This window comes from Sceloporus occidentalis, unplaced genomic scaffold (assembly GCF_023333645.1).
Source record: "Sceloporus occidentalis isolate IW3139 unplaced genomic scaffold, rSceOcc1.0.p SCAF_39, whole genome shotgun sequence".
Taxonomy (NCBI): Eukaryota; Metazoa; Chordata; class Lepidosauria; order Squamata; family Phrynosomatidae; genus Sceloporus; species Sceloporus occidentalis.
Genome location: NW_028317019.1, coordinates 9,042,789 through 9,060,858, shown reverse-complemented (window position 1 = coordinate 9,060,858; position 18,070 = coordinate 9,042,789). Strand labels below are relative to the sequence as shown.

The 18,070-nt window shown below is 41.9% G+C and overlaps 1 protein-coding gene across 4 annotated transcripts in view; it reads right to left on the bottom strand.

Moving 5' to 3' along the window:
- Positions 1-7,965, bottom strand: part of LOC149290539 (uncharacterized) — a 50,859-nt gene extending 42,894 nt beyond the window's left edge. Inside the window, exons 1-3 of one of the 4 annotated variants that reach the window (XM_089489208.1) lie at positions 7,944-7,965; positions 5,433-5,596; positions 3,002-3,122 (exon numbers count right to left, since the gene is read on the bottom strand). In XM_089489208.1, the coding sequence (XP_089345334.1) occupies positions 3,002-3,122; positions 5,433-5,504 (193 nt within the window). In that variant the 5' untranslated portion in view covers positions 5,505-5,596; positions 7,944-7,965. Of the gene's footprint in view, positions 1-183; positions 1,558-3,001; positions 3,123-5,432; positions 6,094-7,943 lie in introns of those variants that run through there. The other 3 variants (XM_089489206.1, XM_089489207.1, XM_089489209.1) reach the window with 3 other exon arrangements.
- Between the last annotated feature and the right edge of the window lie 10,105 nt (positions 7,966-18,070).

Here is an 18,070-nt window from a genome sequence, read left to right as displayed (position 1 = left end):
CTGTGTATACTGTATACACACACACACACACAGACAGACAGACAGACAGACAGATAGATACAGATAGATGTGTGTTTGTCTCAGCTGTTCTTACAGCTGGCAATTGACCTGAGGATTAAGGAGAGAAGAAAGTGTCACTTTTGTGCATATTCACAAATTCTGTGCATCAAAGAATCCAGTGTGTTGAAATAGCAAAGACCTTTATTGAAAACACATATCAGAAATATGTATAAGCCAGAACTGCCTAGAATATATTGAAACCCCAAAACCTAAAACTCCAGCTTCTACCAAACCTAGCCCCCACCTACAATTCCCTCCATCAATCCCCCATTATTTACCAGCCCCACTTTGCCATCCTTCTCACACTCACAATCTCTCCCTGCCCCAGACATTTCAAGAAACTAGACCCCTTTCTGTTACTACCGGTCCCCAACTTTCTTCAGCCAATATCCCACAAATTCTGAATGCTATCATTGCTATTCTAGGTAGCTGCAACAAATCCCAGTCCCCCATCTAACTAACATAAACCATGACCCATAATCCCCAGCCAAATTTATAACCCAAAACAATTATCTATAATAGCAGCAATTAAAACCTAAACTTAACAAAACTTAACATTAAAACATAACAGACATATGGACAGAAAAAAATGTACAAATAAAATCATGAGGGCCTTTTCTTATCACTGCCGGATTGAAAGAGTATTTTTGTATTCCTTCTTTACAAAAATAATGTTCGTTCACTGCTTGGATGTGTGTGGCTCCTCTACTGTGTAGCCTCTCTGGTGACTGAATAGGCCTGACCTCCACGAAAAGCATTTTCCACAATGCTGACATTTGTATGGCTTCTCTCCTGTGTGGATTCTCTGATGTTTCAATAGGTTTGACTTCAAAGAAAAACTTTTCCCACAATGCTGGCATTTGTATGGCTTCTCTCCTGTGTGGACTCTCTGATGTTTCACTAGGCTTGCCTTCTGAGGAAAACATTTCCCACAATGCTGGCATTTGTATGGCTTCTCTCCTGTGTGGACTCTCTGATGCGTCACTAGGTTTGACTTCTGAGAGAAACATTTCCCACAATGCTGGCATTTCTGTGGCTTCTCTCCTGTGTGGACTCTTTGATGTGACACTAGGATTGACTTCAAATAAAAACATTTCCCACAATGCTGGCATTTGTATGGCTTCTCTCCTGTGTGGATTCTCTGGTGTGTCATTAGGCTTGACATCCATGAAAAGCATCTCCCACAATGCTGGCATTTGTATGGCTTCTCTCCTGTGTGGATTCTCTGGTGTGTCATTAGGCTTGACTTCCATGAAAAGCATCTCCCACAATGCTGGCATTTGTATGGCTTCTCTCCTGTGTGGGCTCTCTGGTGTGTCACTAGGTTTGACTTCTGAGAAAAACCTTTCCCACAATGCTGGCATTTGTATGGCTTTTCCCCTGTGTCGACTCTCTGGTGTGTCAGTAGGTTTGAGTGCTGAGAAAAACATTTCCCACAATGCTGGCATTTGTATGGCTTCTCTCCTGTGTGGACTCTCCCATGACTGACAAGTTCTTCTGTAAAGAAGGATAATGATAGATAATACTGAATATCAGAATTAAGAGAGGAAAGTGTTAGCTCAAGATTTAGCCCTATGTTTACTCCTCCCTATTTGATATTAAAGTAAGTTGGAGTCAGATTCCAATAACTCATTGTCAAAGGCAGAGTAAGGGGTCTGGGACCTGGACTCAAATTTTGGTGAGGGTCAAGTGCCAGGGAGCAGCCTTAAAACAGCCTTAAAACATTATAAGATAGGCATGGACTGCTGATGAGGTTTGGAGGAGATCTCAGGGGCAACCCCACATTGTATTGCCTGGAAAGGGGGGGGGGGATGAAATAATATTTTTCCCCCAACATCCAACAGCATCTGTTTGGGACAGAGGAGGCCATTTTGCCACTGTTGGGCCCTCTCTGAGCCATTGCAAGCCCAAGGGAGGGCTTTCCCCCAAGAAGACTCTCCAGAGCCTTAAAAGGATTGAAGAGGGGCCAAAAATGGTAGGAACTTGCTCAGGGATGTGCTGAGTACCATTTGGGTGTGAAAAGCATTAATCTCGATGGCTTCTTTCCACAAAATCCTAGAATTGGCAGTTTAGGATTGGGTAATTAGGATCCTTAGAAACTGGAGAGCAGTATTGCCTCACTAAACTACAGATTCAAATATTCTACAGGATGTTGCTATCACAATTAAACTAGGCTTGAAAGGGATCTAGGACTCCTAGTAGACCGCAAGTTGAACATGGGCCAACAGTGTGATGCGGCAGCTAAAAAGGCCAATGTGATTCTAGGCTGCATCAATATAAGAATAGTTTCTAGATCAACGGAAGTAATAGTGCCAACATATTCTGCTTTGGTCAGGCCTCACTTGGAATAATCCTGTGTCCAGTTCTGGGCCCCACAATTCAAAAAGAATGTTGACAAATTGGAGCATGTTCAAAGGAGGGCAACCAAAATGGTGAAGGGTATGGAAGCCATCAAGCTCTATGAGGAGCAGCTTAGAGAGCTGGTTATGTTTAGCCTGGACAAAAGAAAATAAAGAGTGGATATGATATCAATGTTTAAATATTTGAAAGGGTGTCATGTTGCGCAAGAAGAAGGCTTGCTTTCTGCTGCTACAGAAAAAAGGAGACACCACAATGGATGCAAGACACAGGGAAAGAAGTTCCACCTAAACATTAGGAGGAACTTGGTGACAATAAGAGCTCTTTGACAGTGGAATATACTCCCTTAGAGTTTGGTGGAGTCCTCTTCTATGGAGGTCTTTAAAGAGAGGCTGGATGGCCATCTCTTGGGGGTGATTTGAATGTGTATTCCTGCATGGCAGTAGGGGTTGAATTAGATGGCCCTTGTGGTCTAGTCCAACTCTATGATTCTACAATTCTAGTGGAACCATAGCAACATGATAATAGAGTATGAAAGGGCCCTCAGTCTTTCTAGAAAGAGCAATGGATTCAGGTTCCTTACCTACAGAAGCCACATTCTCGTAATTGTCCATCATTACATAATTGTACAAAAGTTTCTGTTTCTTTGTCAACAGTTTCCATTCCTCCTCAGTGAAATATACTGCCACATCTGCAAAGGTCACCTGAAATAGAAAATAGCCCTCATCCAGAGAGTGACTAAGCAAAAGGGGAGGAAAGCACATGGTGCATCCAAATATTATTTCATCACTTCAGAATTCAGTCCTGGAAATAAACTTTAAATTCTGTTAGCAAGCAAAAAACTATTTTTTTTCATTTTATGAATATGTGTATATATATATATATATATATATATATTTACAAAGCTTGCATTTTTACAACAAGATAAACAAAAACATATATCAACAAGCTATAAATCTGTTATATATTAGGATGATACCTGATAACTCTACACAAGAAACTGTACAATTTTATCTTTTAATACAAAATCTCTAGGTATGAATAAAAAAGTTTTGTTTCTTGTACCTCTCCTTACTGAGCAGCCGTTAAATAAAGTCTTATAGCTTCCCAATCCTTTCCCCATTTAACCATATCTTTCTTGTTTATTAATCTATCTAGATCTTTCAATTCCTGTTTTTCGTTTTGCCAAGTCTCTATTTGTGGGGTGATAGGTAATTTCCAGTTCTTTGCTGTTCTCCTTCTGGCAGCCGATATTAAGTATAATAATATTTTCCAATATTTCCTTTCTTCCTCTGGGTCTAGTAATAAGGTCTTGTTTAATAGATATATTTCTGGTCCAAACTCAAAATCAATTTTTAATATTAACTTTATTTCCAAATGAATCTTCACCCAAAAAGACTTTATATATGTGCTTTGCCACCACATATGTAAATATGTACCCATTTCTTTTTGGCATCTCCAACACCGGTTATCCTTTAATTTATAATTTTTTCTAGTGAGAATGGTGTTTGATACCATCTATTTACAACTTTCAAATAAATTTCTTTTATTTTTTGTGCTACAGTAATTTTTTTTGTTTTTAATCTAGCTTTTCCCCATTTTTCCAAGCCTAAATTGTATCCCAATTCTTGTGCCCATTTTGTCATAGAATCTTTAATTTCCACTTCTTCAAGGGATCTTTTCAGTAAGATGTTATATATTTTACATAATATATTTTTTCATCTTCTTTCATTAATATTCGTTATATTCTTTCTCAAAACCAAATAAACTCTTATCCTTTGTAAATCTGGCTTGGTAGACCTATTGTGACAAGGTCTATCATGCACATGATGAATTGGCCACAAGGCCATGAAGGTTCATGTTGCGAATCTCTTCCTTTTAGTTGGTTTCAAGGTGCTACAAGATTCCTTTGCATACTGTTGGGCATGCTTTGATGGTGAATTCCTGCATGGCAGGGGTTGGACTTGATGGCCCTTGTGGTCTCTTCCAACCCTACAATTCTATGAGTCCTTCTTTAAGTTGAATATAATTCAACCAATTCATATGGCCTAGTTTAGTTATGATTTCTTCCTTTAATCTTAATATAACATTTCCTTCATTATCATGAGTTAATATGTCTCTGTACATTTCTGATTTTTTCCCCATTGGCCTAAAAAAGCTTCCTGTGGGGAAACCCAAAGTGAAAGTCCAATGTAAAACATTTTTTCACAGTTAGCCAGTTATTAATTAAAGGTTTCCTCAATAGATGTTCATTAAAGACTTTGTCTCGTTTGTGTCCATCATATGAGACGTATACAAAAAAGGTACTGCCTTTGAGATCCAGTTTGTCTCAAGTTTTTTAAATATAATTTAAAATATAATAAAAAATATAATTTAGGCCATGGCTAGGATATTGAGGATGGATTAGGATACTGACAATCCCAACACATATAGTACATTTAGCTACAAAAGAATTATGGTGCATTTAGCCATTTCTTGCCAAATTTCGGAGGCAAATGTCATTTTTAAAAACCAGTTCTGGGGAGGATGCTGGACTTGAGGTCCACTGGGCCTTCTCCCAATTTAGATCCAGAGATGGTCTCCCATATCCCCAACATTTCACAGACAGTAAAAGCAAGGCACATGTGGACAAGCAACACCAGAAGGTGGTGAAGATGGCCAAAGTTGTTTATGAGGAAGATCACACAAGCTAGGAAGGGCACAACAGTTTGCTTTTGCCTCAGCCTCCTGGCATGAGAAGACCCTTGCAACTTATCTCCTCTCCTCTCCCCGCTTTTGAGTTGATGGGGTGCAAACTCCTTGGAAGTCATTTTGCAGCAACCCAAGAGAGCTGAGGAGAAGGGGGAAAGTGGGAGGAGAGAGAAACCTGGACATTTTTGAAAGCCTCTGAAAAAGTGGAGTGACAGAGGATTTACCAGGACTTTCTCTGCCAAACTGGGACAATATGTTCTCCACTTGCTTTCATGAGCTGGCCCAGCAGTGACACAAATGAAACTAATAGGATGTCAACTCACCAAAGAGTGGTACTTCGACAGCCTCTTTTTCTTGGAGCCCAACTCCCTCTGCTTGGCCTCTGTGTTGGCCATTAGGTGGGAAGGGGGTCCTGGTGGCCCTGCACTTGGTCTCTTCCAGCAAAATATTTCACAAAGCTGTGTAGAAGGAGGCTGAGATGAAGTTCCTGAGAAAAGAGACTAGGGTTAGGCTTGGTTTCTCAAGAAACCCTACATCAGTCAAAGACACAGAGAACAGCATGCTGCTAGTAAGATACGCAGGTGACATATGCCTCCTTTGGGCCAATGCAGAAATGGGTATGCCCTTCCTCTCTCTGCACCAAACAAAGCCCCATGGACCTAGCATAGATTCACTGCAGCTGCCGTACACAAGAGATACTCCATGTTAAAACGCTTTTGACATTGCTATGTTGCGCAGCATGTGAGGCAACACGTTAACGTATGGCGCCAGATTCTCAACCTTGACTGTAGTCAGTAGATTGTGAGCTGAAGAAACACCTGTCACTTTCTCACTGAGCAAAGAGACACTGTAATTTTCCCTCAGATGAGGCTTTTATTCATATAAGAAGTTCCACTGTGTACAACACTATATACATCGACACCCTCCACCATCCACACCAGTAACAACCCATTCTGAGGTGCACACTGTCTGACTCTTCCTCAGTGACAGTTGAGAATGACAGTTGACAGTTGCATCAACATTCCAGTGATGCACTGTTTAAATGCTGACACATCTAACTGCCACTAGAGCTGTCAATGACTTCCACAACAGCTCCATCTAGTGGCCACATGCCTGTCATTTCCTCAGACCTGTTCACCATGGTCCTGACACTCCATGCCTTGTGAGAGTGGAGGGGGGTCAGGGGATGGGGAATTGGAGAGGACCCTGGCTATGTCCCTGTAGCTAGATGTGAAATGAGCGCATCATCTGCTGAAACCTCCTGACCTCCCCAGTGGCCCTCAGAGGAGAATGCCTTCCTTTGGCTTCTGGCTAGAGAAACACAGCTGGATGCTTCTCCAATGCCTCGCACCCAACACTCTCATCAGGCATGGAATGACCATGGAGCATGGCTTCCACAATTCCCATGTTTCATTTTGTATTCCTTCTAATTTCACATCTATTTTAAACCTCTCCCTCATTTGACGATAAAGATACCAGTGACAATCTAGGCCAGATTCTTTAGGTTCTTCTTGTGTTTTGATCTCTAGTTTTCCTTGTGATTCTTTCAGGACATCCTTGTATCTTAACCGGTTAGTTTTCTGGATACTTTTCCTCCCAAAAAGATCCTCATGCGGCAAAAACCATAAAGGTATTTTTGGACATATTCTACACTTGTTTTTCCCCAGATCTTCAATAGAGCTTTTCTTACTAAATGATTTGTGCTTTCTTTATGAACTTTCTCTTTCCTATAAATTAGGCATCCATGCCATCCAAATCTTAAATGTTCACCCTCCAGACATAACAATTGTTCATTCTCTAACAAAACCCATTCTCTAATCCAAACTAAACAACAAGCAGCATAAAAAAGTCCTCTTCTACTTTTGTCATCACAAAGTATTTTCTTTTCTATCCTGGCTCTTTTTTAATTCCAAATAAATTCTGAGATTTCCTTTTGCCATAGATTCAAGGGTTTTTCATTCTGGATGATGGGTATCGCTTGGAACAGAAACAGTATTTCAGGAAGGAAACTCATTTGGATCAGTGATATTTTTCCTAATAGCAATAAGTGTAATTTCCCCCATTTTTCTGGGTCTTTTCTGATTTCCTTCCATGTTTCTCATAGTTATTCTGAAATAGATCTGAATTTTATTTGTTAAATTTATTCCTAGATATTTAACTTTCTTTCCCACTTTAAATCCATTAATTTCTTCCAGGATTTGTTCTTCCTTTTCCCTATATTTTGTGTTATGAATGTTGTTTTGTCTCTCTTTACTTTTAGTCCTGAAACATATTCCAATTCCCTTATTACATCCATCATTTGTCTTGTGCTCTTTTCTGGGTTCTCCAGGGAATACAAATGTCGCCTGAGAAGACTCTCATTTTAAACTCAGTTGTTTTTAATTTTTATTCCATTGATCTTATTTTCTAATCTTATCTTATTATTCGGTGCTTCTAGCATCAGAATGAAGAAAAGGGGTGAAAGTGGGAAAGCTTGCCATTTACCTTTAGAAATCTCAAATTCCTCTGTTTCTTTATAGTTAACAATTAGTTTGGCTCTTTGATCTTTATACATTGCCTTTATCCACCTTAAATAAGAAGCTCCTATTTCCATTTTTCAAGTGTCGCAAATAACATATCCCATCCTATGTTATCGAAGGCCTTTTCTAAAAAGATAAGTGTTTTTTCGTTGTGCCTTTGAAAATATTCAATTATATTTCAGATGTTTTGTATGTTATCACTGACTTGTCCTCATGAATCCAGTGTTTAAGAACTTTTTTGAGTCTATGGGCCAAAATCATAGAAAATAGTTTATAATCCATATTTAATAAGGAAATTAGCCTATAGCTCTTTACCTCAGTTGCATCTCTATCTTCTTTTAACAGCAAAGTTATATTAGATTGTTTCCATGTTTCAGGATAATGGTTTTCTTTGATGGCATTTACAGGAAGAAATACCTTTAAACCCTTTGATCTTTTTGCTCAATATGACATGTAAACTGAAAAAGGAAGTAGCTAAAAGATTTCCCAGACTAATTTTGTAGATGGTCCCTCGCAGTATTGGAAAAACATCCAAATTCCCAAAACAGAGGAGTGGATAATTAAACTAAGAGAAGCAAAGGGATTGGACATTTTAACCGCAATCATGAGGGATAAACCAATTGAGAAAACTAAAGAGGACTGGTCATGCTTTGATTTATTTTGTAATACTAATTATTAATTTACAATCCCAGATATCATATGGAAAGTCTAAAGGAACATTAGAGGTTTAACACGTATCGATACCTTGTAGGAATTTAAGTAAATTAAATAAAAGGGTCATCTTAGCTTAACTTGGAGGTAACTTAATAGTACATTTCTGACAGTTTTGTATATCAGGATGTTATTTATTGCATGTTGTATGTATATCATATAGGTATTTATACTTTTTTGTTGTTGTAGCTGTATTTGTTATGGAAATGTTTTGGTATGTTTTTTCATTTTTGTTTGTAAAGGATTGTTTATAAATAAATTACAAAAGAAAAAAAGTGGTCTCCAACCGGATTATTTCTGAAGTGCAGATACAGCCTCAGTTGGTTATAAAGGATAGAAGAACCCAATTCGTACTTTTATCCTGTTAAGAATGGTTTTGCTTTTTTAAATAAAAGTAGTTTGCTTTTCTGTCTAATCCTTATTTTTGTTGTTCTTGTTTGTTTGTATCTTTGTTTGTTTCATTCTTAGTAAAATGAGTTATTCTGGTCTGTCTCCTTCCTTCTTCCCTGAAAATCTATTAATAAGGAAACTGGGGAGACTTTTAAAACCTCCCAAAGGAGCCACTTTTGGCCTTTTTGGGGGGACTAGCCTCCTCTTAGAAGCGAAAGCCCAATGTTTGTGAGGAATAATAATAAGACTTGTATTAAAACTATGCTCCCCATTTCTGATTCCTTTTAAAACCCATGTTCCTCAGAAGGAGCAGAGCTGTGTAATAAGAAAAGACACACAAAGAGACACACTTCCTCCCTTTTGGCCCAAGGAGCCTGGCCTCCTTCTCTCTCTGGAGCCTCAGGAGAGAAAGAGAAGCCTCTGTTCAACTGAAGCCTCAGAGAAGGTTCCAGAACATTACTGCCAACAGTCCCAAGCAGCACAAAATGGCCGCCAGAACACAAAATGGCCACCAGAACACAAAATGGCTGCCTCTGCCTCAGCACTTGGCAGTTTGAGGCCTTAAGGAAACCCAAAATGGAGGATGAAAGGGCTCCAAAGTCAGAAGGGACCCCAAACAGCATTTCCAAAGCTTAACAACAGCTAAAATCTTTCCCTGATGCTATAATATAGAGATTCACTGAGATGCTCTTTATAAACATGTTTTTACATGTCTTTATAAATAAATAAAATGTACTAATACTAATGCTACTACTAATAATAGTAATAATAAGTTACAACCAGGAGATTTCTCCCTGTGGCTTCTCCCCAGAGGCCTCTGCGTATGCTCAGGAGCCCCTTCTTCTTCTTCTTCCTCTGCAGAATCCTCCAGAGGACTCTCTGCTCCTCCTCCTCCTTAGGCTCTTCAACTAAGCCTTCCTCCTCCTCCTCAGGTCCTTCTTCTAAGCCTTTCTCCTCCTCCTCCTCAGGTCCTTCTTCTAAGCCTTCCTCCTCTTCCTCAGGGCCTTCCTTTAAGCCCTTCCTCTTCCTCCTCCTCTCCTCCACCTCCTCCTCCTTACGCTCTTCCTCTAAGCCTTTCTCCTCCTCCTCCTCCTCCTCCCCTTCCTCCTCAGGTCCTTCTTCTAAGCCTTCCTCCTCTTCCTCAGGCTCTTCCTGTAAGGCCTTCCTCTTCCTCCTCCTCTCCTCCTCCTCCTCCTTAGGCTCTTCCTCTAAGCCTTTCTCCTCCTCCTCCTCCTCCTCCTCCTCCTCCTCCTCAGGTCCTTCTTCTAAGCCTTCCACCTCTTCCTCCTCTTCCTCCTCAGGCCCTTCCTGTAAGCCCTTCTTCCTTCTCCTCCTCCTCCTCAGGACCTTCCTCTAAGCCTTCCTCCTCCTCCTCAGGTCCTTCTTCTAAGCCTTCCTCCTCTTCCCCCTCCTCTTCCTCAGGCCCTTCCTTTAAGCCCTTCCTCCTCCTCCTCCTCCTCTTCCTCAGGCTCTTCCTCTAAGCCTTCCTCCTCCTCTTCCTCTAAGCCTTCCTCCTCCTCCTCTTCAGGTCCTTCTTCTAAGCCTTCCTCCTCTTCTCCTTCAGGCCCTTCCTGTAAGCCCTTACTCCAAGAAAGGAGTCCCATTGAATGGGGGGGGGGCATGTCTTTCTGAGTTTGTGGATCCAGAGGAAGAGCACTGTTTTCCAGGACCCTCTTCCTAACCTCACAAGGCAGCTCTTAGCATTTGCCCAAAACTGCTCTTGAACATTCAAAGATCAGGCAAGCAAGATCTGCTTTGCTGTTTGCAAAAAAAGATGGGAAAAAATGGGCCCTTGGTATCCTTTGGGATGTGATTTGGATAGCAAAATCTATGGGTGCTCAAGACCCATTATATAAAATGGGTGGCCTTGGGTAAGTCACACTCTCTCAGCCTCAGAGGAAGACCAATGGCCAACTGGAAGGCGGGTAACACACACACACACATCTACATGATGGGAAATGGCATTCATTCTGGGCCATGAAACCATTGCAGGGGAACCTTGGGCAGCAGACACTCTCTCAGCCTCAGAGGAAGACAAAGGGCAAAGTGGAAGGCAAATTTGAAGGCAAAGAAAGCCTGGGAATAGGGTCACTAGACACGAGTTCAAGGCACTCAGCACACCCCCAGCCCCCAAACCACACTCTCTCAGCCTCAAAGGATGGCAATGGTAAACACCCTTCGACAAAAGGTACAAAGATACTCCTGTGACAGTGTTGCCTTAGGATCCCCAGGAAGGAATTGAAGGCACACAATTCTCCCCCAAAGTCTGGGAGGAAAAGAGGAGGAAGGCTTAGAGGAAGGGCCTGAGGAGAAGGAGGAGGAAGAGGAAGGGCTTACAGAAAGGGCCTGAGGGAGGAAGAGGAGGAAGGCTTAGAAGAAGGGCCTGAGGAGGAGGAGGAGGAGGAGGAGGAAGGCTTAGAGGAAGAGCCTGAGGAAGAAGAAGAGGAGTAGGAGTAGGAGGAGGGGCTTACAGGAAGGGCCTGAGGAAGAGGAGGAAGGCTTAGAAGAAGGGCCTGAGGAGGAGGAAACTCTACTAGAACATGGCCACATAGCCCGAAAAACCCACAAAAATCTATGGAAGCCGGCCATGAAAGCCTTTGACTTCACGCTTTTTATCCTGTCTCTCCAAGCAAGTGAGAAAGAATATTTCTCTCATTTCCCCTTGATCTGGGAAGAGACCTTTAAAAATTTCTCTCTTCATTTCTACACAGGAAAGTATATTGAGTAGATTTGAATGACAAATTGTGAGCGACTGTGGTTAGTAATTTATGCATTGGGCTGAATGAGATCGCTAGAGGCCCACAAACCTCAGGACCTGGCACAATCCTGAATTCACAACCCTACAAGAGAGATGGAGGGACACCAGAAAGGATGCAACCAAAGTCCTATACATATTACCCAACTGTGGCAGTTTGGTGCCATGTTAACGGCTGTGGATCCATCCTACAGAAACCTGGGAATGGGCTGCTTAGAATTGGCTGCTTTGTAGAAGAGCCCCAGTGCAATCATTCATGAAAGTTGCTATATAATTCTAAGTACCTGAAAGATGAAATCCCAGGATTCTGTTGGACAGAGTCCTAGAAGTTTCATGGTATCAAAGTGCTAGGTATGGGCATTGGAGATACAACCCAGGTGCCAAAAATGACCCCTAGCAATTCTGAACAGACTCATTCAGTCTCTGACTCTATTGGTGGAGGGCTATTTACACCAAGAAACCCATGGATCCTCAAGTGATCTCCAGTTTATTTATTTTACTTATATACATCCATCCTTTATCCCAATATAGGGAGTCAGGGTGGCTAACAATAAACTTAATGCAGTATAAATTCAAAACAATGCAAAGGGATTAAAATCATAACTATATATTTTTTAAAATTACACCTTGAAAATAGTAAATTGTATCAAAAACCATATACAAACCTTGAACTCTGAATCGCACAGCCGTTCAAACCTTATCTCTTGTTTTGTTTAGGATCCAACCCTTGAAGCATCAGCGTTTCCAGAAAGGAGAGAAAGTGGAAGTGCGAAATAGTTTTTGTTTGGAGGAAGTGTCTATCCAGGTTCTGTCCTGTAAAACTATTAGAGCCTCTTTGATGCTGTCTTTGGCGTGTTACAGACCCCCGGATTGCAGCGGTCTGCTGCCGCCGCCGCTTGCACCATCTGGGAGCTGCAGCCTTTAAATGGTGCGGCTCCCGGACGCTGCCAAGAAGGAGCGCGGAAATCACGCTTCTTCTCAGGCCCTGGAAGAGGCGCCGCAAAGCGCAAGGGGCGCATTTGCAGCGTCATTTCCTGGGTGAAACGTGCGGACGCAACACGTCCAGCACATAAAGATGGCAGCGCCCGTGTGTATAGGGTGCCGCCATCTTTATGCCCCTGTCACGTGCTAGGGGTGAGGCCAGTATGGACGCTAGGTCCTCGGCCAACCCCTAGCACATGATGGGGTCGTATTAAAGGCCCGTCTATAACGCGCCTATGATTCAGAACATATGATTTTAAGGCATTTTGCACTTCTATCTCCATCCAATAAACCTTTGAATTCTTTGAAGCATTCTGTTTTTCTTGCTGCCCATCCCAACAGTATGAAACATAGCACCAGTCATGGAGATTCAGTCTTGTTCATTATGGGGATACGGAGCGAGGGTCACAGGATCCCCACTCCTGGCGTAAGACCTGGCCCAATTCATTGTAGATGTTTGACATACTTAATGTTAGAGCCAGACTGAGAGGTTTTGGGAGTCCCTGTCCCTCCAAAATTAACTTTCCCAAGAGCAGTCTAGGTCTCCCTTCCAAAGACCAGAAGTGGATGGAGAAGGAGGCCTTGGGGAAGCAGAGGAGAGCTTGGCTTGACCTCCAAGGACTCTCCCTTGAAGGTTTCAATCTCTCTAGGAAATGGAGGAGCCTGGGAGGGAGACTGAGGACTAGGGAATGCTGGGAAAAGCTTCAGGGGGAGCTTATGAGAGCTAATGTGGAACTTTGCTTTCTCCTCCCAATTACTTTCCTATTTTCTTCTAACAGGCTTGAAGACAACACAAGGTAAGTTCAATGGTGGAAAAGATTACCAAAGCCATCTTCCCAATACGTTCGTTCCATGCTCACCTCCATGGCACCTTAGGAGTAAGCAAGTCTCCACTGAGGGCAGCACAGTCAAAAGACAAAATCCAAAATGGGGAGTGGTCTTTGAGATCTTGATGGTCCTCTGAGAGGAAAATGCCGGCCCCTGAAAGCAATCCTGGACAGCGTTTGGTCCAAGCGGCTCTCAGCCCCTGGCAGACTGACCCTTCCATGAGTCTTGCTTTCCTGGAGGCTCGAGGAGATTCTGGGGGCCTGAGCACCTCCTCTTCTTAGGGACCCTGACCCCCAAGTTCAGCTGACAAACGGTAATTCGCCCATGAGGAACCCCCCCATTCCCTGCTCTGTCCTGGCACATGCCTTAGGAAACCTCTTCCATGGAAAATTGGGTCCTCCTAATCTTAGTGGAAATGGAAACCTCTGGAATCCTCCTATTTTTCCAGCCGGGAAACAAGGTATAGTTGTGAATCTCTTCCAATAAAAAGAGGGGTTATCGTTATTGTTGTTGTAATAACATTGCTCCAGTCAATTGAGATCTTCTTCAGGCAGTAAAGGGAGGTTTATGCAAATGCAGAGTGACATCACTGCTACGGAAGGCTCACTTGACCAATGGGAGACCAGGATAAAGGTCCTTCTGGAAGCTTCCGTGAGAAGGAGATATAAGGCCTGAGAGACCAAGAGACAGTTGGGGGAATTGTGTCAGTTGGAGATCAAGAGAGAGAGTTAAAGAGCGGATCTTGGAAGTTAGTCTCAGAATTGGACGTTTAGGTTTATTTATTTGTTTTAATCCCTTGTATGAAATATCTTGCATGACTTATAATTTAGTTATATTTATTATTTATAATACATATCTCCTTGGAGTATCTACTACTGGACACTCCTTTTACTCGTGTCTTGGCTTGGTTGATGGTTGGAAAGATCAGTAAAGAAGGAGAAATAAGGTTCCTAAACCGGTCCCAGTGAAGGTTAAGGGAAATCCTTTTATAATTCACTGTGTGGAGGCAGCGTGAATTAAGGAATTTAAGGGTCTGCTGGGCTAAGAGCCATAACAGGGCTGCTTGGACCCCAGGAGATCATCACAATCTCTGATCCCACGCATTGTGCAGGTCATACTCTCGATGTGGTCTTCTGTACAGAACAGGCACATCCGTGGATGGAGGTAGTCCATATCTCTGCATTGCCATGGACCATGGACCGTTTCCTGGTCAAGGTTGGGCTGAAGGTCACTATTCCCTCCGTTGGGGGCAGAGGACCTATTAAAATGGTCCCACATAGAAGCTAGTAGAGCAATGGCTGTGAGATCTATTGGAGCAATCCTTAGATCCTACAACCAGGCAGGGGGTCAACTGGTCGCACCAGCTCTAAAAATAATTCAGAGCAACGTTATAGCTCAGATCCTATATGGCGCTCTGTGTGGGGATGGGATGATTCCCAGTTGGTGAAACTGGAGGCCATCCAGAATACATTTTCCAAGAAATTGCTCTTACTTTCACCTGAAACACCTGCAGCTTTGGTTTGGGCTGAGGTCAGCCTCCCTTCCATCAGAACTCATATTCATTTTGCTTTATTTAACTACTGGAGATCTGTAATAGATTCTCCGGTTAAGGTTTTTCCTAAGTTGTGTTTCCAACATTTACCAAGCTTCATTTTTAACCATGATGTGTATCTGGATAGACTGGCTATTAACAATTCGACATTTTCCAAATGGTTTAGATTATATAAATTGGACCATCAGATGGCTGTTTATCTAGGGAAGCTTACATTCCCAAAGCTTAGGCAGGCTTTTACAGCTCTTCGTTTCCAAACAATGCCTGCAGCCATGATCGATGGTAGATATTCACACACACCTATATTCCGGTTTATGTATTTGTGGAGCTCCAGAAATCGAGGACTTGCCTCATTATCTGCTTTTTTGCTCATTATATACTGATCCAAGAACTAAATTTATGGGATCTATTCTGTCCAATTTAGAGTCTAATATCACTTCTGAAAAGATTTTTTTTCTTCTGTCTGATATTGATTCTCAGGTAACTTATAATGATTCACTGTTTGCCTCAACAGCAATCAAAATTTGGGCAAGGCTAATAGCGGACATAGCAGTTGATTGTCATGGGGATGATCTTATCTAAACTTTGAAGTTTATGTTGTTTTATTTAAATGCCTGGAATTTTATTATGTATAAAATTTGTATGTTAGTTATTTTATGGAGCAATTTATAATTCTGAATTTCTGTCACCGATTTTACATTTTAATCATGCAAATGGCCTTTGGCTTAAGCATTAATAAAAAAATTGATTGATTGATCTAATGCTATTGAAGCCTATGCTGTGTGATGTTCTTTATTTGGCACAAAAATCTCCCCCAAATGAGGCATCGGAAGGGAGGGTCTCTCCTCTGCCCCACTTTCCAGGAGGAAGGGGGCTCCTCAAACCTCTTTTTACCATCAGATCCCCCTCCCCTCCATGGCCATGCCTCTCTCCAAGGGTCCCCCCTGCCCTCTTTTCTCATAATAACCTCCCAAGTACCTGGGCCTCAAGGACCCCCCCGAAGGAGGGGGCAGGGAAGGAAAGAGGGAGAGAAGGACTGGCAGGCCCCTGCCTTTCTTTGGGGGGAAATCGGGGTTTCATTCCTTCTTACAACTCCCCAGACCCCTCCCCAGAAGACCCTCCAGCCAATCCTTCAAACGAACAAGGGCTCTCCTCCACTTCCCTCCCTCAGAACAGGCTGTGAGGGCAGCAATGGCTTCAGAGGCTGAAACTCTGCATGCACATTAGCAGCCATAGGCCCCTCCTGAGTATGCGCAGGGATCGCAAGGCCCTTGCTGCTGCTGCTTATTCCACTCTCGGCCTTTGGAAGAAGGGAAGGAGTACGCCTTTCTTTCCTTCCTTCCTTCCTTCCTTCCTTCTTTCCTTCCTTCCAGAATGGAGCCCAACCAGCGGAGCTGGACTCAGGAGAGAAAGGCTGGGAAGGCTCTGCTTTGTACATATAGCTCTGTTTCTCTGAGTGTGAGTATGTGTTTTTGTGTGTGTGTGCCTCTGTTGTTATGGCTGGGAATGGAGCTGAGGACTGAGGAGAGAAGAGAGGTGTCAATTTTGTGCAAATTCACAACTTCTGTCCATCAATGAGTCCAGTGTGTTGAAACAGCAAAGAACTTTATTAAGAACACATAGTGAGAAATAACCTTTTAAATCAGAGCTGCCCTCCCCAAGCCAAAGAATACATTAAATCCCTAAAACCAAAAACTCTAACCTCTTCCAAACCTAGCCCCCACCTCAAATTCCCACAGTCTACGCCTCATAGATAAAAAGCCCCCTTTGCTATGCCCAGAAACTAGCCCTCTTTATGTTAATACCGACGACCAACTTTCTTCATCCAACATCCCACAAATTCCAAAAGCTATCATTCCCTTAACTATTCTAGCCAGCTGCAACAAATCCCACCCCTCTATCTTGCTAACCTATTCCACAACCCATAATCCCCAGCCAAATTTATAAACTAAAGCAAAGAAATATACTAATAGCAATTAAAACCAACACTTAACAAAATATAACTTTAAAACTTAAACAGACATATCCCCAGACGGGCATACAGATTCAAAAAACAGCTAAATACCTGGGAATAAATTTGATCAATAGCAACATAAACTTGATAAAAATTACAAGATAATATGGGAAACAATTAAGAAAGATATGAGAAGATGGAGTAGAACTAAGTTATCATTTTTTGGCAGGATGGAGGCAATAAAACTCTCAATATTACCAAGGTTGATATTTTATTTTCAAATGATTCCAATCTCGATAAAGGAAAAAACATTTAAAAATTGGCATAAAGAAATTTCATCTTTTATTTGGCAAGGGAAAAAACCTAGATCTAGACTAAAAATTTTACAGGACACTAAACTAAGAAGTGGATTAGCGATACCAAATTTAGAATTATATTACGATTCATGTTGTTTGTCATGGTTGAGGGAGTGGATTACATTGGAGAATGCCAACCTTTTGGTGATTGAGGGGGCGAGCCTCCAATTCGGATGGCACGCTTACCTTATATATGATAAAGAGAAAGTTAACCCCGATGTTAATAATCACTGTATTAGAAGGTCTCTACTGGATGTCCGGAAAAGATATAAAAAGCGCTGGGTTCAAAAACTGCCCGACTGGGTTTCTCCCAGGGAATCGTTACAGAGGAGGGACACCATCCAGAATGAAAATTGGCTCACATATAAGATATTATTAAAACCTCACGCTGGAGGAGTGAAGTTAAAAACCCGAGAAGAGTTAGAGTTGGAAGGATTTAGGATTGGCTGGTTCCCCTACAGGCAGATTTTTGAGAGGTTTCAATTGGATAAAAAGAGTATGGGCTTTGTGGGGAAAAACGAAGGACTTGAAATATTTAAGATTATTATCGCAGGGAAAAAAGGATTGATTGGGAAACTTTATGGAGACTGAAACCATTAAAGAAGTGATCGTAAAATGGGCACAAAACATCGGACACAATCTAGATTTAGTAAACTGGGAAAAAGTATGGCAGAATGTTAAAAAGCACACAGTATCTCAGCGAATCAGAGAAAACTGTTACAAACTTTATTACCGCTGGTATCTGAATACCAGAAAAAATCTCAAAAACGTATTTTAAAAGTTGTAATTTATGTTGGAAGTGTAAAAGGGATCCTGGCACTTTCTTCCATTCTTGGTGGTCCTGTATGAAGGTGGGGAAATATTGGGATATCGTCAATGATACATTATCGGAAATATTAGGAACACCATTGCAGA